Here is a 26,226-nt window from a genome sequence, read left to right as displayed (position 1 = left end):
GCCTAGGAAGTATCTGTACCCACTCCTTCCTTGCATGGCCAGAACATTCCAAGGATAGTGAGGCCTGCCATCCGAACATTCTTTGTTACAAAAGAGAAGCTCCAGGTTGGTGGCCCCCAGGCCCCTGACCTTGAACACTGAACATATTTCCCTACATATTCTGCTTGGTGGGAATATAGAGGGAGGATGGGATCCGTACATTCTCAAGATAGTGATTAATGGGGGCATTCAGGGTATGTTTTTACAAACCAGTCATCCAGCACGTACCGTACCGTCATTTAAAAATTCCTCTTCTCAGAGCTTGCAACCTAAGACTATCCTCATAACTGTTATTTTTAAAATGTCAATTAAAATATGTTCTCTTAAAAATAAGAAAGGTCAAAATGTTTCCAATTAATATTATTAGAAATGTTTGTATTAAACTGCAGTTTCCAGTCTCCAGTTTTCTTTTAACCCTCTTTGGGGTGATTTCCTTTGCTACTTTGAGAGAAGATATATAAGAAAATATTATTTCAAGTAAATAAAAAGCATATATTCATTGGATTTAATGCTGAGGTAAAGCAAAAACAAGTTCACATGCACCATTTTTGGTTTTTACTTCATCATAAGTAATTTCTGGCAGTTTGTGTTTGTGTGTGTATGTATACTGTTCAGGGATTAGATAGATGAATGATACATCAATATTTCTTACATGTGGTTAAAAGAACTAAATCAGTTAGGAATATTTCCTTGAAAAGATATTTAAGGAATTCTGCACAAATGAAACCATATTTAAATAATTCTAAAGCACTTTTTTTCTACTTCCACAATATCAATGTATAATTTTAGACAGAATAATTATTTTAAGTGTCAGTTATTAACTAGTAAACTTGCTTATTTGTCTTGTAATAATTGGCTTAGTATGCCAAATTCATGTTGTTATTTTGTGATTTGAGAAGAGAAGAATTTTTAACTGCAATGATTAAAAACTTAGGTAGAGAAAATAAAGAATAGAAGCTAGAATAACAGAGCATGGATAGTAAAATTATTTGGCATTCCTTAGCTCAAGAGAAAGCCCACCTCCTATCTACTAGAATTTTTCTGTTCCCGATGAAGGGGAATATATAAATATTAGGATGTGTTTTACTATTGCCAAGATAATCCAGACAAATTTTAGTGTGGTCAAAATAATGACATTTTAAAATACCATATTCCGTGACCAGACAATACCACTTTAAACAGTGTACCCATAGTCAGATCTTAGCTTATACATATTCACACACAAAAACACATTAACAAAATGTAATTCAACTAAGTAAAATCTTTACTAACCTGATTTTTGCACTTACCAATAGATTATATTTTCAATATCAGGAAACATTAATAAAATGTTAAGTACTGTGATTTGTTCAATTGTGTGATGTATAATTTATTAATTAAATACCTGTTAGTTTAGGCATGTCACTCATTTCTACCTTTTTGCTCTTTTATGCAAAGACCGAGTGAACTTAATTATGAAATCTTTGCACATGGCAACCCCTGGAGGTTAGTGGGACTGGGATTGTAGACTTGAATGTGAGTCATCCATTGGTGAATTATATTCTGTACCAGTAAAAAACACACAAAAGAAGCATTCAAGCAATGATTGAGATTTCTTAGGTGACTCAGTTCTTTTAGTGACTCTTGAAGAACAGCGCCCAATACAGGAACATGTCTATCTTCTCTGAGCTTCTTGAATTTTCCCTCTCTTTCCTTTCTACTAACCTGCAGGAAAAAATACTGTAAAAGTGTTTGGTGATGTTTCTTAAATTAAGCCAGTGTGGCATCTCCCGACTTGCAACATCCTGAACCTATATTTGTATGCATGGCCTTTTATGCTTGTGTAGAGTACAGAATTTCTGATGAAAGTTTCGCATGGTTAGAATTCATATCAGCAGCCCTGAGATAAAATAACATGAAGCAGGTAGTTACTGGTTCCCATCTTATTCCTTCTCAGGGCAGCCAGGGACCTAGAGCTAACTTGTTAGTGATAAATCAGATAAACAAATGTGACAGTCAAACCGTTAACAAGGCATAGCCAATAATAATAATAATGTTTACCATGGGAGAAAATGGAATGGGTAAGAGAGAGATTTTAGGAAAACAAAAATGCAAAGGCTGTGGGAAGTCTGAAGTAGTCTCATGATAACATATGTTGTCCCGATTCAGTCAGGCAGGGCTTGACTGTATTTATAAAACAAATTGGGTATATTTCCATGGGGATAACCCAGAAGCAACATTCCCAGAGGCAGTAAGAAAGCTTATCCCTCTTTCTCTCTTCAAATATGCAAACAACTATAGGTTTCTTGAAAGGATAATGGGAAAACCTTCACTTTCTCAGAGGAGAAATCATGTATTCTAAACTGTCCATCTTCATCTGCTGCTCCCACCAAAAACAGCTTCCCCTCAGAAAGGCTCTGAGCTGACATGATCTACAGGCACTTTGGGAGACAGGCCAAGACTATGGGGTCCGGCAGTTCTCTTACAAAAGAATAATACTTTTTTTTTTTCCCCTGGTATGAAGGAATCACATCTTTTTTTTTTTTTTAATTTTATTTATTTGAGAGAGAGTGAGAGTGAGAGAGATCACCGAGGGAGAGGGAGAAGCAGGCTCCCTGGGGAGCAGGACCCTGAGATCATGACCTGAGCTGAAGGCAGACGCTTAAAGGACTGAGCCACCCAGGTGGCCCAGGAATCACATCCTTAAAAGTAGCTAAACATAGATAGCCCCGGAGGATAAAAGAGGATATGTAGCTGTAAATTTCAAGAATGATAACTACCTTTTATTGAGTACTACTATATGTCAAATTTTATACACCAACAACGCTTCTTATTTTATCTGCTTGAGTCTTACAACACTTCTCTGGTGGAGGCACTATCTTCTCCATTTTACAAAGCCAGAAACTCACTCAAAAGAGATAAAGTCACCTGCCCTGGGCCAGTCTCTGCAGAGCAAGGGCTCCTAGCCAAGAGGTCTGGTTCGGGCTTCCTCACCTGGTGTTCTTCTGTAACATGTGAACAAGTCTGTTGAATCCTTGCTGACACCTCCAACTGCTGTTTCTTAACACTTCATGGATCCTCGTTTTCCTGCATTTCAATTTCTTAGAATTCTTTCCTTATATCTACCTTGATATTTCAGACTTGCATCAGCCATTACAATGATAAATTAAAGATGGATTTGCTTGATCAATTTGCTTCATACCATAGTATCCGTGTTCCAGATCTTAGTCCGTATGCCCTACCACCCCAACCTCCTATTAGACTGATAAACTGTGCACAGTTTTGCCACTTAAAACTTAAACATCTTTGAGTCAAATTAATTAGGAAATAGTTCCATAAACCACCATAGTTAAAGCATTGTACCACTCTAATTTATACTGTCTTACTGCAAATAAATTACATCAGATTTCTATCTTTGCTTATTCTCACTTATAAAGTGGTAAGGGAATATCATAGTATAATATGTGTGAGATTGAATCTAATTAGTTGTATTTGACACAATTTTGAAAAAAATAGTTGTCTTATTCTCTGTGAAATCATAGTGCCAGGCTATGTACCAGTTGGTGCTCAATGAATGCTAGTTCTAATGGCCGTTCTGTGAGAACTGCTGGGTTCAAGTGTTACTGGGGCTGCAGATTCACAGTTCTTAGGAGAAAAAAATATATAGTAATTAAAGCAATATTAATTATGCTTAGAAGAATCATAGATGCAAATTGTCCTTTTTTCTTCTATCTTTGGAACGCATACTTTATAATGGCTTATGGGCCTCTGGAAATGATTTATAAAGACTGAAGAATAATCTGTCCCATTGTCTTTCTCTTGTAATTGACTTCTTTTTCACTCACCTGAGTTAAAACTAAGAGGTATTCCTCCAGAGATAATACCAAAGATACTTTAATCACCGAAACTTCAGACTTTTTAAGTAGGCGAGTCACTTTAAAAGCTATGTTTGACTGTCATGTATAATGGGCAGCCTGGTCACCGATAATAATGCTGTGTTTATCACAAAAGGATACTGATGAAACAAGGGCATATTGAAACAGAAACAGAAACAAAAAATAGTTATATTACTGGTTTTCTCTAACATGAGAGAGGAAACGCTGTAGTAAATAAAAATGGTAGCATTTTCCTTTCTATACAAGGAGAAATACATTTCAGATATTAATGTTCAAGTTTGGCTTGCATATTGTGGAGCACTCACCTAGGCACGTTTCAAAACCTATCGAGGGGAGAATGAGATAGTTGTGCATGAAGGTGAAGTGTGCTACAACAGGCTCAATTAGCACCATTTATGATTATCGTTTATGGGATGTCGGCATCAGTTCATTAAAAATGTACTGAACTATCAAATCATTTCACACAGGTCATTGAACAGCAATAAAGTGGTATCAGCTCTTCTCCATTCTGACTCTGAGCTGGATTTGAACCAGTGGCTCATGGGAAATAGGCTATGTTCTATTGTTGTCGATAAAAAGGCATTTATGGTGTGGCAGTGTATCTAGCTATAGCATTTTGTGTCTAACTGCATTATTTTTTTCTTTGGAATGGATACAATCTATAAATTACCCCTCGGCAAAACACACAAGTTTTAGGTATTAGAAAGTGATTATGCATTATGCATTTATATTTTACATACTTTATTATTTATATATTCATAATTTTGCTAAATATGAGTAAAAGTGGTCACATGTGACAAGATATTGAAAGGTCTTCTGACTGTTAAAGCCGAATGAAAATTAGATGCAGTCAGACATACAGCACAAATTTACTACTCTCATATAACTCCATAAGTCATAAATCTCCACCCACACAGCTGTAAATATTCTCATATCTCATGGATTACATCAGCTAAAAGAACATTTACCAAGAGTACTAAGCAGCAATCTGTGCTGAAATGCATACTTTTATTTTATTGAAACACTAAAATTTATTGAAGTACCCATACACATATTTTAGATCACTTCTAATAGTGACATTGTACAAATAGATGCCAAAATAATACTCCAAACATCTTTCTGCTGGGATGTTCTATAACCAATGACTGGTAGTAATATCTGAGCCAGCGGGCAATAATGAGTGCTTTGCAAAAAGCACCTTAAAATCATTAAGTAAACAAAATGCCTGTTCATTCAAAAGAAATGGAATGTCACATTATCTATGTATTTATTCAGATCTATGGAACAAATATTTGCATATTTCTGCTTATTTCAAGTTTTTTCTTTAAACCGCTGACAACTAGTATTCTTATTTGCCTTTCTTGCTATAATTTTCAACGGTTTACCATTAGTGTCTTTTTTGTTCTTCAATTAAACAAGACTGAATTTCCTTCTTGTATTTTTGCAAGTTAGACATGATATAGTAAATAGCAAATGATAAATTTCGTTCCTAGCTTTGTTCCAAGTTTTATCTGTTTTGCTTTTACATTGTATCACGTGTTGTAAGTTGTTTTGATGTTGCATTCCGCCGTGCCCTTTTAATCTGGGAGGAGTGTTAATCGCCGTGTCCTGTGATCTTCTTTGTAGTCGCAGCGCCGCGTTACGTTTCACCTCCCCGATGGCTCCCAGGAAAGCTGCAGTGACAGTGGTCTAGGAGACCACGAGCCGGTGGGTAGTGGCACCCTGATCTCACACCCTCTTCCTCTGGTTCAGCCACAGGACGAATTCTACGACCAGGCCTCTCCGGACAAGAGGACCGAAGCAGATGGCAACTCTGACCCCAACTCTGGTGAGTCCCCTTAAGAACTGTGACCACTGGGAGTTCTGGTTTTCTGTTGTGTGCACTTGAGTTCTAACAGTGATTTGGGGGAGCAAGTAAATGGACATTCGGTTGGTTTTTGCTGGCTTTCTTGTTGCCGTATTCAAGATATCATCAAGTCTACTGTGCTTGTTGTTCCGTGGAATGATGTTCTCCAATGAAGACTTAAAAAAAAAAAAAAAAAAAAGATAAAGTAGTTGATTAAAGTAAGTGTGAAGAGGGGTGATAGTGATTTTGGGGTTTTACTTTCTTTGTCTGTTTCAATTTTGGATATGTTACCAATGCATTGAACAAGTGGAATGAGTGAGATAGAATTAGCAAAAAAATCTTTATTCTACACAGATCTACACCCCACCTTAGAAATCATTGCCCGTTCAAAGTAAGCCCTGTGAGGGTACTTCTTTCTTTGCCTTTGGAGGAAATTTTGGGCAAGGACTATACCTTTTCTGGTGTTGCTATTACTTTTTTTTTTAAATCCCTGATGAGTTCACTTTTATTAAAAAGTTAAAAATCTAATTCAATAATTATGTCCTGTCCAGAGTAATGACCATGATTTCTACTTGATTTAAATTCAAACTGTTTTCTAACTCATCTTGAACCTGCATCAAACTGGTCACCTACAGTGAGAAATGGGGATAGGGTGAGGTTTCCCTAATTTTCTAAACTACTTCTCTTCTACTGCTGTAGACATTAAGGTGCCTCTGGCAATTCTGTCGTTGAACTAAAAGACCAAGAGGAGGTAAAAAGCACAGAAAGGCTTTCTTAACTCATCCTGTTGTGAAAATCCAGAATTGGTGTTCTCTGACTTCCAGGATTTTAAGCTGCCTCTTTGTTTCCAGGGCTGTGGTGGGGGATCTTTTGTATGTATTACCCCTCCTCTCCCTGAAGCTGGCATCCATTTCTGCAGGTTTCTCTGATAAATGACTTTCTTCTCATTGGCATGTCTGGTTACACTGGCATCTTCTTTCTGCTGAGGTTTCTCCCTACTCCAGCCAATCTTTTAGGAAGATTTAAGTAGATTGCACACCAGCTCTGCTTCTTGACCTTTCTTTCATGTTCTGTATCTTCGGCTCATAAGGAAAAAATCTCTTTACTTCACATATCCAGAAGGGCAGGCCATATGCAAAGAGGAGACTTCTCATTACACAGCATTTGGGAGAGCAGGCCCACTGTCCTCCTTAGATTTCTTGGTTTTGATTAGTCTAAGCACCACTGAATCTAAGTGGTTCCACTGGATTATCCTTTCCTGGACTTGTGTGAAGAGGTCAGGTGGGTAGGAGAGCTTTTTTCTAAACTGGTTTCCAGGTTTCCAACTTCCCCCTCTTCAGTTTTAAAACATCTCTTATTGTCATTAAGCTGAGAGTATGAAACCGGTTCTTGGCCTCCTCTTCCCCATATGGGAATGGTTGGATTCTCTTGTCTTTGGGCTTCAGCTAAAACCAAGACAGAAAGACTCCCATTTTAAGAAAATAGTTTTAGGTCTTGTCTATACAGTTCACCAGAGTTGTTGTTGTTGTTTGTTTGTTTTTTACAGAAGTAAAAGGAAAAAAGGGGGGAAAAAGTACACAGAAGTATGGTTAACCTAAGTTGCCTTAGGCCAGAACTTTATCCAAAATGTGTAGCTACCCCCCCAATGCCTTCTTAGTCCAGGGCAGTAGCACTGAGTGAGCTGCCAAATGGGAGAAGTTAGAAGAGATTCTAAAGCCAAAAATAAAAGGCCCATTTGAAATAGCTTCAAGAGGTCCCCAGAGTTTTTACCAATCTAATCACACGGAAAAAGAGCCCCAAGGGATGACATACCCTTGCACACTCAACATTCAACCCAACACAGTGACTTCACCCACGAGAATCATGGTCAATAAAATGTGTTAAATTTCTCCTTGGTGGAGACAACATCCTTATTCATCATTAAGAAAGAAGGAAAATAGGCAGATAAGGAAAGGAGGCACCCTGAGGGGCCCTGGAGGCCAACTATACTTTTGACATTTAACAGGACTTAAAATTTTAACCTCCTCTGTCAATGTCTAGGGCAGAATTAATTAGAATAGCCTAGAAATATTAAGAGATTCATAGCTAAATGGTAATTCATATTAGGATAGTATTATGATATATTATCTTAAGATTCCACAGTCACATTTTTGTAATTAACTTTGAGGAATTTGTGAAGTGAGGTATAGCATAATTGACGCAGTATTCTTCACTAGTAATAATCTTGCTATTCAGACCTAGACTGTATCCTTTGTCTTCATTGGGGTTTTCTGTCTGTGGTGTGATAATTCTTTTTTTTTTAAAGATTTTATTTTTTTTATTTGACAGAGAGAGAGAGACAGCTAGAGAGGGAACACAAGCAGGGGGAGTGGGAGAGGGAGAAGCAGGCTCCCGGCCGAGCAGAGAGCCCGATGCGGGACTCGATCCCAGGACCCTGGGATCATGACCTGAGCCAAAGGCAGGCGCTTAACCATCTGAGCCACCCAGGCGCCCCTGTGGTGTGATAATTCTTGAAGAGCCAAGATTTTATAGTAACCATGCTATGTCCATATAAATCATGAATGTCAGTATTACCTGTACAATTATTAAGTATTGAATCTGTATGGGTTCCTATATTTTAAAATATTATGCTTCTCAATAAAAAATCTTTAAAGATTAGTAGTAATTCCATAATAACATTTTCATTATACTTTTTAAAAAGAAATTAATAAAAAGAATATCTTATGGGGGAGTTTTTGGAAACATTAGGCTTTAATATAGGGTCTTGCTTCTACACACACACACACACACACACACACACACAGTGGCATTGATCTACAATATTCTTCTTTACTTCCAAACTTCTGGGTTGTTGGCCTCATAACTTTTATATTTTATCAAATGTATGAATTTTGAAAAAAAAAATTAGGAAAGTATGAAGGTTTTTACATGCAATCCCAAAAATAAAGTTTGTAAATTATGCTATAATTGATGGTTTTTATAAATAATATTATGTAAAATCTACAGTAGTCTTTATTGTATCAGATGTGACTCATGCCAATGATTTAGATGTGCTGGACATACAACTTTTTTTTTTCTTTCATTTAAAAAAAAAACAAACTTGAATCCCCATTTCCCTAGTGTGACAGAAACTTCACTTTTCTCCCCTCTCAATTTTACATGGTCTACATCATGCCAAAAAGAATTGAAATATTCTGGTCCCTTGGTCATCTGCCCACTTACATGTCCACTGAGATGCCCCTTGTTTGATTGGGTCCACATGTGTCTCAAATGATACTGCCTTCAACCCAGCCCTCCTGGCCCCTTCATAACAACTATCATTGCCTTCATGCAAATGAAGGTGGGCAAAGGAGTTTGTGCAGGCTCACTCCGTGGTGCCTAGATGCATGGTGAGTTTATCACTCTAGGATCTTCCTGCTTCCCTGGACTCTGCCATGGAATCTAGCCTCAGGACTCTGTAATCCCAATCCGCTAGGTTTCTCTTGAGGTCTGCCCAACAAGCACCAAGTAGAGTCTCTCCCCTCCATTTCTATTTCTTTCATCCCTTTCCTTCCCAGCAGGGCTGAGTAAATGCTTTTAATGTCTGGAGTTGGAGATCGCCACTGTATTTCTTGATAGTTTTTCACAAAGACACAATTCCTCCAACTTTTTTTTTCTTTTCCTTTTTTTCTCTAGTAGCAATTGAAAAAATAATCAGCGTGGTAGGTTTAGAACTTCGAAAAATAACAGAATGCCTTTTACCATTCTCTACCCTGTCTCATCCTCATCCTTGCAATGAATTTAAAGCCAATACCTGTTTGAAAAGGCTGGAGTAGGTAAAGGGATATATACAAGCAGAAAAAAAATATATATATATATATTAATACTTCAAAATTATTTTCATAAATAATTGTGTAAAATGATATTTGTGTTTATTGCTAAAATAATTACAGAGCATGCTGTTAAATTATATGGTAAGTGAATATAAAAGTGATAAACATAAGAAATTATACCTTTTTAATGAAGTAGTTTTAAAAAACTTATGATGAAGAACTTCAGCCCATTAGTCATTGATTACCACATGAAATCCAGTTCTCATAGGAAATCCAAGATATATACTTGCATAGTATATTAATTTATAAAATGAACTGGTGCCCTAGAAACTTCTAGTGATGACCAGTAAGTTTGTTTATTTTTTCAGTATCATAAAAATTTTTTAAGACAATTGTGGACATATGAGTATGTGTTGGGTTTTAAATGATATTAATAATTACTTATTTTGTTAGATGTGATAATGGTATTGTAGTTTTATTAAGAGAAAACCCTTTACTGGTAGTGATGGATTTTGAAGAATTTATAGAAACAACAATATAAAGTCTGAAATTTGTTTTAATGATACTCCAGCAAAATACTAATAATGATGATAATGGTGATAGTAATGATGGGAATAAATTAAACAATGAAATGTTAGTGGTTGTTGAGGTTGGATAATGGATATATAGAGCCTTATTATACTGTTGTTCCTATTTTTTTTTTTAAGATTTTTATTTATTTGACAGAGACACAGCAAGAGAGGGAACACAAGCAAGGGGGAGTGGGAGAGGGAGAAGCAGGCTCCCCGCCGAGCAGGGAGCCCAATGTGGGGCTCGATCCCAGGACCCTGGGATCACGACCTGAGCCGAAGGCAGACGCTCAACGACTGAGCCACCCAGGCGCCCCCTGTTGTTCCTATTTTTTCATATGTTTTAAAATTCTCAAAATGCAAAGTTTATTTTAAGTATATAGTGGGAGACTGATATAAAACTCAGAACCAATATATGAAATATCCAAGTTCTTCCTTTTTCTATTAATTGTTTTTAACCAAAAATGTGGTTTATTATACAAAAGTATAGCCAGATGGTTGTGTATATAGCAAGCATATTTTATACATTGAAGTATATTTCAAATGGTGAAATTGCAATTAAACAGAGATTTTCAGTAATTACATTTGTATTTGGAAGACTAGAATGTAAATTGGCACTTGCCTCCATTAAAGACCTTTTGAGTAAAATAAAGTCTTTGAAAAGTTCTCTTTAGAATTTAGCAATAAAATCATTCAGCGGAAACCTCAGCCCTTCTCTGTTTGTATGACACCCAGGGGGAGTTTAAGGACAGGACATGACAAGTATCCTTTGGCAACCAAATAGATGGTGTCTCTATATTCTAAGCACATCTGAGTCTTAGAGCATACTTAGTCAGCTACCCCGCAAATAATACACTCACATGCAAAATGTCTTGTACTGAGTTCTGTCACCTTTTCCGCATATAGAGACTTAGACTATTCTCAAATAGCAGGGTAAATCATATTTCTTTAAGAAGTTAGCTCATTATTGTGATCATACACTCCATGTATAATTCAATAAAATCATTACTTCTAAGAAGATACTAAGGGACATTTTCAGTAGAAGTTTGCTCTTTTTAACAACTGTAACTAGACCGATGAAAGAATTTCACTAACTTAAAAGCAAATAAAAACAATAATGTGATCAGATCAGGAACAGCTTATTACCACTAATACAGAATTAAGGCTTAATCTTGTACCATTGAGAATCATGAATAGAGTTATTTTTATATCTGGCATTTCTTTTAAATGTCATTTTAAAGGATTTTCTGCTTTAATCATGTGCAAAATTGCAGATTATATTTATTTTTTTAAAGCCCTGTCTGTTCCTATGCTTCTGCCTCTACCTGGACTGTATGTGAATCAGTTCGTGAACTTCTCACTAAGGATAATTTTGATACCTGAGGATATGTATGGGTAATATTTATTCAGGTCTACTTATGAGTCAGGAATGTTAGTAAATGTTTTAATGTATTGTTTATGATCCCACACCAATATTACAAGTTAGATAGTACTATAAGTCAACTGAATTTCAGAAAATTTCAGTTATTTGTCTGAAACTACTTAACAGGTAGGTGAGGTAGACTATGAACTTAGGAGTGCCTGACTCCACAGCTTTTGCTCTTACTATTCAGAGAAACCACCTTCACTGTACATATGTTTTACAGCAGAGTCATCGTTGGCATTGAGTTTGAAATTCTAGGGCACTAATGTTATATATATGCATTACATGTACTGTATGTATACATATGTATGTGTATATGTATACAGGTATATATATCTTCCAGCTGCCCTAAGCACCTCCTTCTGGGGCACCTGGGTGGCTCAGTTGGTTATGTGTCCGACTCTTGATTTCCCGTCAGGTCATGATCTCAGGGTCATGGGATCGAGCCCCGCATCAGGCTCTGCTCTGGCTGTGGAGCCTACTTAAGATTCTCTCCCTCTGCCCCTCCCCTCCCCTGGAGGGGAAAAAAAAAAGCTCCTTCTCAGGCTGTTGGAGAAAACTCTCTATGCTTCTGGGCAGACTTTAGGGATCTGGTTCACATGGAAGTGGGCTCACCTTTCATCTCTCATAGCAGAGTTCTTATCAACATTAATCTTATTTTTTAAGAGAAAATTTGGGAAATTGAATCTTAAGATGAGTTGGTTGAGTGGTCCACTAGTGAGGTGAACAACTTGTGAGAGATCTGTTCCTGCAGTTTTGTTTTTTTGTGTGTTTTTTTTGGCTTTGGGTTACTGGCAATTTCATCCTTAGTAGAACCCTGCAGACCATACAGTATAAAACATTTGTATACAGAGGCATTAAAGGGAAGGCTTTGCCTATAGTTACATAGTTTGTGAGTCAAGAATAAAACTCACAAATTCTTTTTTTTTTTTTTTAAAGATTTTATTTATTTGTGAGAGAGAGAATGAGAGAGAAAGAGCAGGAGAGGGGGGAGGGTCAGAGGGAGAAGCAGACTCCCTGGAGAGCAGGGAGCCCGATGCGGGACTCGATCCCGGGACTCCAGGATCATGACCTGAGCCGAAGACAGTCGCTTAACCAACTGAGCCACCCAGGCGCCCCAAAACTCACAAATTCCACCTCTTGCTTAGTGCTCTTTTCAGTGGAATAATTTTTCCTTTTCATGACACTTACACCTTTTCTTCTTCTTTTTTTTTTTTCTCACACCTTTTCCTCAAAGAAAACCTGTATGATTTTTTGATTAACAATTGTCTCCCCCATGATCAGTAAGGACTATTTGCTCCCCTTTCTATTCTCTGTGCATGACAGCACCTGGCACAGAGGAGACCAGCAATGTGTGTTTGTGACCGAATGGATAAATCAATATTTCAAAAACTCATGAAACACAATCAGACAGATTAGAAGTGTTCTATCAAGATAAAGATGAACGAAAAAACAAAAGCTACAGAGAAGTGCACCATGTTAACTGTAGCTATCTTCAGTTTGGAACATTGACTTCTTTTTAATTGTCTCTGTTTTCCACAACTTTAATAATGTATTCAAAATTATATTTTCATTTGGTGTGAGGTGACATAAATGGAAAGCACCTGATAGCTGAGAAAAAAATTCATTCTTAATACTACAAAATTTACATTAAAATACTCTTCCTGTCAGTTGTACATGCTAAGAAATATTGAGAATTTAAAATATCTGGGCATGAGAGACAGACTGTCATTTTGGGAAGAAAAAATAAACAAGTTAATTAAATAAAAAAGACTTTGAAAGATTCAGAAAAAATATATAAATCCAAATTTCAATCCTAGGAATTTGTCCTAATACTAACCTGCAGGAAAAAAACAATCATTAACCATAATTTGCTTTGAGAATTAAACAGGAATTTGATTTTTTGGCACAGTATTGTATTAAATAATTTTATGAACTGTGCTTATAATTTTTCTAAGTAGCCTGGGTTGAGCTAATTATACAGACTCAAAGAAAATTGCTCAGAAGTTTTATATTGTCACTTGCTGTGTTCATTTCCCCATGGAATTTTCGTAATCAGTTCATGGTGAACCTACAATACTGGACCCTGAGTTAATGAATGTAGAGTTCCTTAGAGAATAGTATAGAGAAAGAGAAGTCAATCCTACTGTGATTTCAGTTTAAAGGGGGAAAAAGGTACCAAAAACCCAGCAACTAAAATAATAATAATAATAATAATAGTAATAATAATAATAATTTGATTACCCTTTTTATCCTGGGAGACTTTAATTTTTTTGCTTTATTAAATATATTTTTCTAAATCTAACTTCAAAACTTATCTATTGTTATCTATTTTCACCTCAAAATCAGAGAGGGCAGAAAGGTTTCTGGAATAGAATCTTCTAGATTATAAACCAAATATTTATCTCCCCATCTCCCCTCTATCTACCTACTATCTGTGTTCTGTTGCTAATAATAACACTTAGTGCCTTATAGCAGCACACATTCATAAACTCACAGTATCTTTAAAAGTCTGAACATGGTTTGGCTCTGTTCTCTGTGTAGGGTCTCAAAAGCCGGCAATCAAGATGTCAGCCAGGTTACATTCTCATCTGCAGGCAAACCGTGGAAGAATTTACTAAGATTTTTCATACCGTTAGCAGAATTTATTTCCTTGCATTTGTTGGACTGAGCACCCCAGCATCTCTCTGGGCATCAGATGGAGACTGCTCTCAGCTCCTAGAGGCCACCCTCAGCTGCTAGCTACACATGCCTCCCAACATATCTACTTACTTCTTTAAAGCCAGTTGTAGAGACAGAGTCTCTAGAGTGAGTTTGTAGCAGCATAACATCTTATAGAACTTAACTTAATCACAGAAGTGACATTCTAGCACCATTGCCATATTCTATTGGTTAGAAGCAAGTCTCAGGTCCTGCCCACACTCCAGAGAAGGGGATACACATAGTTGTGAGTACCAGGAGGTGGGGACCATGAGGGGCCACCCTAAAGTATGTCTGCCACAATCTATATAAGTCTTGGTCATACCTTCATGTTCAAAAGTTTTTGCTTAAGATCCTTTATTGACTTTTCCATGATTTACTTATTTATTAATTTATCTATTCATTCTGTAAATACTCACATAGAGGCTGCTGTGGTGCCAAGTACTATGCTAGGTTCTAGGAATAGACATTAAAACCAAGACTTCCGGAGCTTACAAAAACCCTCTGATACCACCCTGGAAGAGCCAGAGTTCTTAATCTAGAGTTCCTTAGTCGGAGGAGAAGAAGCCTATGAGTTGGTTTTTGGGAATCTGTGAAGTACCTGAAATTGTTTTGCAATTTTCTTTTCTATGAGGTATATGCTATGAGCATTTATAAACTGTAAGAAAAAGACCAAAAAAAAAAGAAGAAAAAGGAAAAGAAACACTGATTTTTTAGAAGATCCTGGATACCAGTATCTTCTAAATACCAGTGAACTATAATAAATGCTAATAGTAAGTGTATAAAAAAGTGGGTTTTAGCATATAATAAGTCTTAAATAAGTAATCAATAAAGATTCTTTTGATAAAAGTGATACTTTTATTTTTTTTTAATTTCTTTTTAGGTAACTTGTACCTTTTTTTTTTTATCTTAGAGAGAGAGAGAACATGCACACGTGCAGGAGCGGGGGGAGGGACAGAGAGAGAGGGAGAGAGAATCTTAAGCAGACTCCATGCTGAGCATGGAGCTCGACATGGGGCTCGATCCCAGGACCCTGAGATCACGACCTGAGCCAAAACCAAGAGTTGGACGCTCAACCAGCTCCACCACCCAGTTGCCCAGATAAAGTGATACATTCAAGAATTGACATTGGATGAATAGAAATTGTCTAAGTAAATAAAATGTTTGTGCATGGGTGTGTGTGCATGTGTGCTAACACTCTCACCAGTGGGGGTTTCTTGGTGCTATGAAAGGTCATGGTGCTATGAAAGGTGCATGCTTGTGCAAGAAATGAATAGTTTATTATCTTTGGATCACATGCAAATATGATTAGCTCCACTACTTGGTCTTGGATTCCTAACCTCCAAAATGGGACTATTAATAATCTATAAAACTTTGGTCATAAAAGTTACAGTTATTTGATATAGTTATTCACCTAGCACAGAATCTGAAAATAGTAGATACTCAATAAATGGTTGATATTAAATTATTCAAGTATGTGACAATAAATGAAACTGGATTGAGAAATAGGTTGGGCCCAGATTTTGAATGATGAGAAGGATAGGATATGGCGGATAAGGGAAAAGACAGACTTGAGGGGCTTTTCAAGATTTTAGTTTGTGAGACATTGGAGAATTATGCAATTAAATCAATTAGAAAATATAAGAGAAAAACTCAGATTAGGAATTAATTTTTTCTTTAATTATAAAGTTTGAGCTGCTGGACAAGATAATCTAAGAGGTAGGAATAAAATTCTGCATTGGAAATTGGAAACTAACAAAATAGAAGGTGAATGAAATTCTTTGAGCAAATATGATTATGAGGAAAGAGAAGAAACCCAAAAAGGAATCATGACAAACCTTAACATTTAAGGCAGGCAAAGGTGAAGGTGGAGTGGAGTAAAGATATTCAAAAGCCTGGGGAGAAAGTACATAGTTAATGATATTTTTGGGAAGGCAATGTGGAATTGTTATTAAGAACAAAGACTGTGGAATCAAAATAATCTATGACCTAACTCACTGACCTTGGGGCCACAGGGCTTTTGGCATTTAACACAGGCTCAGTTTACAGGTATCATTATATTTTATTGTTGTTATCAATAGATAGTGAAAAAGTGTAGAACAAACTAAACATGTATCTGATTATTTAGCAAAGTTTCCTATCAAGTTTTAAAAATTACCATAGTGAATTCTGAAATGCAAAATTGTTACACATTTAAAGAAAGAAATAAAATTCTTAAAAAACCCCAAAAACATTAGTGTCAGATTCTAAAAACTTTATGCTTTGAATTCTTTTCATGTGACTTTTTCATATTTATCGTGATCTCAAAACATCACTATTTGCTAAAGATTGATAAAAATTATATAGTAAAGCGTACTTATGCTCCAATATCTGCATTTTTTACTTTAAAATGCTTATGTTCACTTTATTATTTTAAAGTATTTATTATTAATTATTCACAATACATTTTCTGTTTTATTACCATTTTTTTTTAAATAGGTACAATGAAATGACTTTAAAATATTACCTAATGTCGTTAAAAGATGGCTGTAGGGGCACCTGGGTGGCTCAGTCGTTAAGCGTCTGCCTTCGGCTCAGGTCATGATCCCAGGGTCCTGGGATCAAGCCCCGCATCGGGCTCCCTGCTCGGCGGGAAGCCTGCTTCTCCCTGTCCCGCTCCCCCTGCTTGTGTTCCCTCTCTCGCTGTGTCTCTCTCTGTCAAATAAATAAATAAAAATCTTTAAAAAAAAAAAAAAAAGATGGCTGTAAAACAGGCAAGGACATGAGCTTTCTCTGCTGGAAAGTTTGAGATCTCATCAATTTAAAGTATGACTTTAATTCCCCAATATAATTTGTTTTGAGTACTCATTTATTATAAATACTTAAAAGTTTTCAGTAATATTTTCTTGCATTTGAGCTAGTAAACCAGGTCACAAAGTGTTTAGTATTATAATAGAAAAAATCTGTAGTAACAATATGCCTCCTAGTGTAAAGTAAGGGTAATGTCAACTTTCATTGGTGTGGGAATGGAATCACATCTCCATAGCATACAGCTTATCTCCAATAAGGAGAAATGGCAGTACTTAACCCTGGATGTGTGGTATGCCCTAGAGGTGAAATAACTATTATTTGTATGTCTGTGTATATAATAATTTGAGAGTGGTAGAAGTGATAGAGATAAGCAAATCAGTAGTCGTATCTAAAAATAAGAAGCTTACTGATTTCATTAACTCTTAGAAGCATAAAATTGTTTTTATTTTTTAAGCTCAAAATAAAACCATCTCAGAAAACATGGAAATAATTACTAACTATAAAGGACATATACTCATAAAATCAAACTAGTATCTTATTTCATCTTTTTTTTTACCCATCCAGAGATTTAATTTTTTTGCATTTTTTATTTTATTATGTTCTGTTAATCACCATACATTACATCATTAGTTTTTGATCTAGTGTTCCATGATTCATTGTTTGCGTATAACACCCAGTGCTCCATTCAGTACGTGCCCTCTTTAATAGCCATCAAATCATACAAATAAATAAAGAAAGAAATTGTCCATGAAGTTCTAAAAAAATTTGAAATTTTTGACAAAATTATAAATGTTTGTCTGGAATGTCCCCAGTTTACCTTAACACTATTTTGACACACATTTCTTCCAGTGGAATTATTCTGATTAGTGTGACTAACAAATACATATATGCCCAGATTTTAATTACCCTAACCCTAAAGTAAGTTTGCCAAATAAAATATAGGATGACCAGTTAAATTTGAATTTCATATAAACAATGACATTGGGGGGGTCTGTGTATGTCCCAAATATAGCAATATTGCAATGTACCTTGTATTATTTAGGACTTACATAGACTAAAAAATATTTATTTATCTGATATTTAATTTTTTTTATTTTTTGTAAATCTGGTGACTTTACCCTAATGATACACTATTTTAGTAAAAAGGCTTTAAATGAATTAAATCATATAATTCAAATATTATGAGGATATCCCTGCTGTATATTTAATTGTAAATAAATTTCAGAGCAGTGATTAGTTGACCTTATATTAGAATTAGACATGTAACACTGCCCCATGTAAAAACATTATTTCTTTACTTAAAAAAAAAAAAAACACATCAGTTTGTGGTATAGTTATTTCTTGTCCAGAAAATAATCATATGTCAACATTAGAAGTTCAGCTTGTACTTAGATTCAACACTAAAAATGCATTGTTCAATCATTGAATGATGATTTCTATGTTGGTCTTCCACTGTTGTTGCAAACAGAAATTCTGGTTAAAGTTTTTAATTCATGATTGTTTTGTTTGTTGTTTCTTTTGATACATATTTTACGATTCTTTATGTTTTCATTGGCTTTTACATGCTTTTTTGTTTTTTTTCTTTCAGTATCTAATCTATAGATTTTAGGATCTTACCACTTTCAGGAGAGAACCTTGTCAACATGGGAGGAGGAGGTGGAGAGAGAGGGAGAAGGGGAGAGACAGTGTTTAATTTGTTTCTGGAATTTTAAGGCTTTGCTTACATATCCTAGAAAATATATCCATCTAGAAAACACAAAATACTTTTTAAAGACCTTAAAAGAAAGACACTGAGGGGAAATGTGTTGTACTGGTCAATTGCTGTGGAGCTAGAAGACTGAGCACAAACCAGGCCAGCCAAAACACCTTGGCAGGTTACTCTGCCCCAGTGACACCTGTCACATGGGATGAGCACCAGACTACTTCCCTATAGACTTACTGCATAGATTGCAATGGGTTAACACATGTAATTCACTTAGAATAGTTCTAGCTTCATGGTAAGTTTTCAATTATGTTAATGTCAGTATAACAATTAAAGTCAAACTTAAATAGTTATGTAAGCAAACTCTTTGGCTTCAACTCTGTCCTCACAGCTAATACACAAGAAAAGAACCATGAGACCCATCTTCCCTAAATTCCAATTTCTTGCTGACCAGTTGAGGAAAGATAGGTATTTTTTTTTAGTGTATCGTGAATCATCAATATAATGTCTTAGCTCTGCATTTTCACATATATAGAAAATTTTGTGTTTAAAAATTGTGATTTAACACATTTGAAATGTTACATAGATTTAATAAAAAGAGAGAGAGAGAGCTTTTGAATAATAACATGGAGGAATTTGGCATTTCTATAAGATCAACCCAAGCATCTACAAATAGATTTAACTGGTAAACAGTTATATATGAGGAATATTAATGAAAATCTTATGATATTCCAGAATCCTTATCTTTACTTGAATTTGGGACCTTTACTAGATTTATTTCTAATTGGCCAGAAAACTCTTTATTTCTTTGCAATTAGTAATAACCTAATTCTTGTCAGTTCTGCAAACAGGCAATATACTGTACTTTGGGCAAATTTACCATTTAATCTCTGCAAATCAACAGTGCAGTTAAAAATAACATAATAACAATTTCAATTTAAATGTTCATTGGAAGGAAGGAATTAAACCATAAACTTCCTAAAGTGCAGGCACTGGTTTCATTGATTTTTTTTCATGATTTGTGTTTTGATATGAACAGCTATTTTATCATTCCTCAGTGTTCAGATGAAAAATGCTTTCACACTGGCATAAAATAAGAAAATTTGAACTGGTTTTTAAAATATCCCATGAAAGAAAAAAGAAATTGCTTTAGTTAAGGAAGAGTGTACATTATATTGTATTTTTTTAAGATGCTAAGCACTCTATGACAATTGTGAAGCTGTATCTAGGGGCCAAAAATAGATGCAGGGGCCCCACAGAACAACACACTGAGTCTTAAGGAAGGTGCCGTCCTGTCATAGGAAGAGTGGTGCCTCATTGGAATATTTTTCTCAAGGCGTCTCTTTATTCAGGAAATATATTTTTTATTTTTTTTTAAGGTTTTATTTATTTGCGAGAGAGAGAATGAGAGACAGAGAGCATGAGGGAGGAGGGTCAGAGGGAGAAGCAGACTCTCTGCTGAGCAGGGAGCCCGATGTGGGACTCGATCCCGGGACTCCAGGATCATGACCTGAGCCGAAGGCAGTCGCCCAACCAACTGAGCCACCCAGGCGCCCCAGGAAATATATTTTTTAAAAGAAGTAAAAAAGGGTTCTTCATTTGGAAGAGGATGTTGAGTTCTGATTTAAGTTCCTTAAGAAATAGCTATAGAATATTTAACAGTAACTCTTTAGTAATCTCTCCTAAGTCAGAACTATTGTGCAGTAGATTATGTTTTAAAAATCAGAAGTGCAGGTATTTTGAGCCAGAAATACCAATACTCCACATACAGTAAAGTCTTGACATAAGTGACAAGCAACATAAGAGAGAAGAGAATTTGGTCTATAGTCTATCAATTTTACATGATGCTAGCACAGTCGGAAGGCTTTTTAGTGCTTTAGTTTGTTTGCTGTTCAAAAAAGGTATTGAGTAGGAAGGTATTTTATGATCTGCAGGGCCCTAGGAACATGTGCTTCGGAATAAGGAAAATTGAGGTTGACATCCGCCCTGTACTTTCTAGTGATGTTGTGAAGTCCCTCTCTTTCTCTCTGTCCCTGTTTCTCTATTTCTCAATCCCATTCTCTATCCCTTTATCTCTCTTGTTCTTTCAGTCTTGCTCTTTTGCTCTCTGTCCCTTAAGATCATAATGTAACTGTTAAAGTATTAGAAATAATTTCGGCAAAGTGTCCTGAATAAGGTCTGGCAGATGTAATCAGAGCTCAAAAATGTCAGTAATATTGTTATTAGTGAGAAATGCTCTCTCTTTCCACACCTAGTCCTAACAATATGACATTTCTAATCACATTTGAGTTAAACTGAAGAGATAATCTGAGTAAATAAATGAGGAAAAACCTGTGGGATATTTCCATGAATCATGTGCTATGTGCTGGCATTTTTATGAACACAGGGAACTGAATTTTGACTGTTCAGACAACACTATTATCTACTTCATAGTTTTAAAAAAATAATTATAGTTTAATGATTTTTTTTTCAAACATAAAATCAGAGGAAAGGCAAGATGCATAATTTGAATAGTTTAGGTGGTTACTGAGTAGTTTTAAAATTCTCAAACGGTCAACTCTTCAAAATAATCTGCCAAATGTATATGGAAAGTATATATTTTCATAAAGAGTTTTTAAAACTGAAAACCCACTCTGTCTTCTGTTATGCTTATCTTCACACAATAAAAATATATAAATTATTGATTTAAGTCACTCTTAATATATATTTGAATTAGTAATAGTAACCCGTAGTGAAATAAAATTACTGTGGAAGAGATAAGGACAAGATAAAACATACACTTATGATATATATTTTTATGTTAACAAAAATGATAAATTGGTAATAATTTGTGTATTACACCAAAAATGCTATTGATACAGAAATCAAATTTTCTATTTCATTTGGAGTGTGTTTCTATATTCCTTATATCTTCAATTGCTTATTTATTTGGACCCCGAATGAATTGAGGCAGACATTCTGATTACTGTTAGAAAACCTGATACATGGCATGGATTTTCTCATTTTCCCTGAATTGTATGAGCACCTGGGATAATGTCTCCTTTCTCCATAGCTAAGTATTCCTTTCCTCTTTGATATTAGATACAATGTGATCACACGCTTGCAACATTACTGACACACACCCAAAGATCTCACTTAGTACACACCACACCGAGTTGGAGGTCTCCATGGAGGGAAAAGGCAAAAGTAAAGGGAGACCTTGAGAGGAGACCTTGAGACCATTAGTAAATTCCTTTGCTTACTATTCAAGGTTATAGTCTATAGAGATCATCTTCTTTCTGTTTTCCTTACTGACAGTTATATTTTTCCTCCTCTCGTAATTCAAGATGCTAATTTTGCCCTACAACATTTTAATCTATTTCCCCACTATTTTAGGAACTGTTACTTCCTTTCTTGACCTGTGGTGATATGGAGGTCGAGTGGGCCAGCACGCCTAAAGAGTCCCTCGGTTTGATTCTGAGCCTGAGTGTAGCTTAGGGTATCTCCTGCTTGGAGTAGTTTGACAGAACTTTCTTCTATTAGCTTTAGGGTGAGGTTCAAACTCTTGTCTATTCCCTTTGCCTCTTTCCTAGCACTATTAGTTTGGGGAATTGGAGGTTTGAATGAACAATGTGACTTCTCCTCTTATTACAAGTGGCTGGAACAAAACGGTAACTCTAATGCTGTCTCTCTGTACTAGTGAAGCAAAATGAAGGGCCTTTTTAAATATTAAAATTGTTTTTCACCCTCTAATGTTTATTCAGAAGAAATGTGTGAGATCGTAAATATGTGAGACTTTGTAATTATTAAAAAATCAGTATGGTGTCTTTAAAGTTTTAGACTTTAGCATGTTTTCCCCAGGCAGTAAGAGTAGCTTATGGAAATTACACAATAAATTAAAAGTTTAATCTTAAACTTAATGATACTCTGTAAACTCTATAATCAATTATCATAGATATCTAACTTACAGTTTTGCTGAAATTTTTTATTAGCTTTTATCTATCTGTTTATGTTTTGAAGGACAGATATACCACAAAATATGCAGTTATGAAATACCCTCTGATCCAGATTGTCCCCAAAGAAGCAAATTTCTTCCCTTTATACCTTATTGATTGGTTCATTCTTTCATTCAAATATTTTTCATTTATTCCAAAATCTATTTATTGCAAAGATTTCATTTTTTATTTATTCACACAGTTGGCAAATTTTTTACTGAATCCTTATTTCTGTTGCAGGATGTTGAAGAAGCACATTTTAAAAATGTGCTATTGTTCATGTGCTTTTGTCTACTTAAGTAATGCTCATTTTATTCACACTTTCTATGGAAAAGAGGATTTTGTATAAAATATGGAATCACGTAATAATAAATAAGTTATGAAACAGTCTCAAAAATGATCAACTCCTTAACTGGAAGATTTCCTCAGTCATTTTAATTATGACTTAGGTGAATATTTATCAGGAAATTTTACTATCCAACATCTGGATCACCATTACAATGAAAGCCGAAAGAAGACCTATTACTTCATCCTCCTTCCTACAGGGGCAAGCAGATTTTACTCCAGAATTCCAGTGCCCTTGCCTTCAGCATATTTTGCTGAGCACTTGTCGCCATCTAACTTATTTATGAGTTTGTATTAGAATGGAAGCCCCATGAGACGTTTTGGTCAGTGCTGTATCCCCCGTGCCTAGAGCGATGCCTACCACGCAGGGGGCACTTAATCAATGTGTTAAAAAAGCAATGAATCAATACGAAAAGCGCTCACTGCAGTCGTATTGGGTATTCGACATACAGTAGGGAGGGAAATCTGTACATTTTTATTAACACGGATAGAAGCACAAAAAATGTTGCAGTGACCCTCTGTGCCAGAGGCAGTGAACCAGTCATTTGTTCTCACTGCCTGTCCTCCTAATTCTGATTATGTGTGGGAAAAATAAGTGAGTGGGTAAGCTCTAATTCCAAGAACCATTGATAGATGAAAGGGTTGCCTGCAGCTTAAAGAGCTGCATGAATGCTGAAGGCAACCTTTTGATTTCCATTTCACTCCACCAAACTGTATTTTAGATCCTGCAAATCTTGGCAAACCCTCAAGGAGGTGGATGCCCCTGTTATCCAGAATAATGAATTGTACTTGAAAAAGTGAACTCAGCCAATGTTGCTGTTGGGGGGAAAAAAAAAAAAAAGGCTCTAGCACATGATAAATGAATATTTCTACCCCACACTGAGAATTATAGGAGAAAAAAATGCAGTCTTTTGAGACACACAAGACATTGTATAATATTGTCTTTGCATCGTCAAGTCTATTAAGATAATGTATGGAAAACATGTTTATTCATCTGGCAAAACATAAATAAATGAAAACTGTTAAATAAGTAATCAGAGTGCCAGTTCTGCTGAATAGTCTGTCATGTGGACACTTCATTTACTGTTTAGCTGAAGGCTGAACAGGACAGACCAGGAGCCAAGTAGACAATAACTTTTAAATATAGATGAGGCTTTATTATTAAGCCTACAGTTCAATATTTGTAAGAGCTGCTTGTAAAAGTGACGTATCATCCTTTGGTATTTTCTCCTTTGTTCCTTTATGTCTTTTCTTTCAGAACTTTTAATTTTTAACCTTTGTATTCAACAATGTAAAATATCATAGGACATACATACAAGGAGTCCCAGATACCACAAAGTTAAACGTGTATTACTTGTTGATTTTCGTTTCTACCAAAATGCAGTTTCTGCATAAATCCAGTGATTTTGTCCTCAGATAGCATAATTTGGGTCAGCTCTAGTACAAATATTATTTTGGTCAAGTATTTTATCCAATATGTAGAAAATATAGACGAATCTACAACTCCAGTTTGTTTGTTTGCTTTTAAGATTTTATTTATTTATTTGACAGAGAAAGACACAGCGAGAGAGGGAACACAAGCAGGGGGAGTAGGAGAGGGAGAAGCAGGCCTCCCGCCGAGCAGGGAGCCCGATGTGGGGCTTGATCCCAGGACCCTGGGATCATGACCCGAGCCGAAGGCAGACGCTTAACGACTGAGCCACCCAGGTGCCCCACAACTCCAGTTTATAGATATGTATATATGCCAGTTATAGTAAATTTGGATAGAAGATATATTTGATATGCCATAAATATTCTCGAAATTAATATTACTGCACTAATATAGGAAATTTCAGATGTAATAGTGTGCTAAAGTATAAATCTAAAGGATTCTTATGCCTCCTTTATCATCCAACACCCAGAAACCTACTAAATGTCGCAGTTTGATCAGTATGTGATTGCCTCATCTAGTTGGAACTTTTCAGCCTTACTTAAAACCAAGTATTAAATCAGAAGGAGATACTATAGAAAGTGATGCAGTTGTCGTTCCCCCAGCAGAGATATCTTTGGGGAAGACTGCATAGAAATTACTTGCAAAACATATTGATAATGGATAGTGTCCACTGACTGATGGGATTGAGAAGGAATTTATCATTTGTTCTATTTTTCTATATATATTAATTTTATATTTCAGGCCTATGTTCATTTCTCATAAAGGAAAATAGCTCTTGTTAATAATTTTTTAAATTATTTTTGGTAATCATGTTAGAGTAATTCAATTACCCATCTGGTCATTAAAACTTTCTTAGGTTCATTTTAATTAAGAGAGATATGCTAATGTTGGATGGAATAAATGTATAATTAGTAATATATAATAATTTACCTGAAATAATAGAGATTCCTTTTTTATATTTAGGTCAGCAGAAAAAATTAGTTAGGTTGAATAAAAACTATTACTTGTCCCATTATCACAATGAGTTGCTGAAAATAAATGTGTACATACGTAACTTTTATCTATCTATATACAAATTTAAATTCTTCTTAGAATATTCTACTCTGCAAAGAAAGATTACAGTATGAAGAATCATCTTTTGAGTCAGGTGCATTGGAAAAACATTGATTTCAAACTGAAAAAGAATCTCTTTCTTTGAAGCAAGCAGAAGAACTCTGAGCTGCCGAGAGAGTTGCTGACAGAGTCAAAGAAAGCGTAAAATAACAAAATACCAGAGACAGGGAAGTCAGAGAGTGAGGAAAAATGGGGCCAAGATTGAGTGCTCACTTTGAGAAACTACATTTTGGAATATAAATCTCACAACCCAAAATATAAATTATAAAAAGTAGTATTTATAAAGAGGAGTCAAAATATCTATTATAAATGAAAAGGAAATGCATTGTTACAGCCATGTTTAATTAAAGAGAATCTTACTAGAGAAAATCAGTAAATGAAAAACTATACCAAAGTTCAATTGAACAGGCATATACTATGATTTTATGTTCTTCTACTTGTAATATATTTGGTAATATCATGTATTTTTTCTTTTTTCTTTTTAATATAATGTATTCTTTGTTTCAGAGGTACAGGTCTGTGATTCAACAGTCTTACACAATTCACAGTGCTCACCAGAGCCCATACTCTCCCCAATGTCTGTAACCCAGCCACCCCATCCATCCC

At 35.5% G+C, this 26,226-nt stretch overlaps 1 protein-coding gene across 2 annotated transcripts in view; it reads left to right on the top strand.

Annotated features, from left to right (window-relative positions):
• Positions 1-26,226, top strand: part of PCDH9 (protocadherin 9) — an 859,360-nt gene that overhangs the window by 543,861 nt on the left and 289,273 nt on the right. For both annotated transcript variants that reach the window (XM_006727402.3, XM_006727403.3), the window contains one exon: positions 5,667-5,742. In XM_006727402.3, the coding sequence (XP_006727465.1) occupies positions 5,667-5,742 (76 nt within the window). The remainder of the gene's footprint in view (positions 1-5,666; positions 5,743-26,226) is intronic.

This window comes from Leptonychotes weddellii, chromosome 3 (assembly GCF_054177405.1).
Source record: "Leptonychotes weddellii isolate Sample4059 chromosome 3, ASM5417740v2, whole genome shotgun sequence".
NCBI classification, from domain to species: domain Eukaryota; kingdom Metazoa; phylum Chordata; class Mammalia; order Carnivora; family Phocidae; genus Leptonychotes; species Leptonychotes weddellii.
Note: the sequence above shows the minus strand (reverse complement) of the source record. Positions and strands in the feature narration are given on the sequence as shown.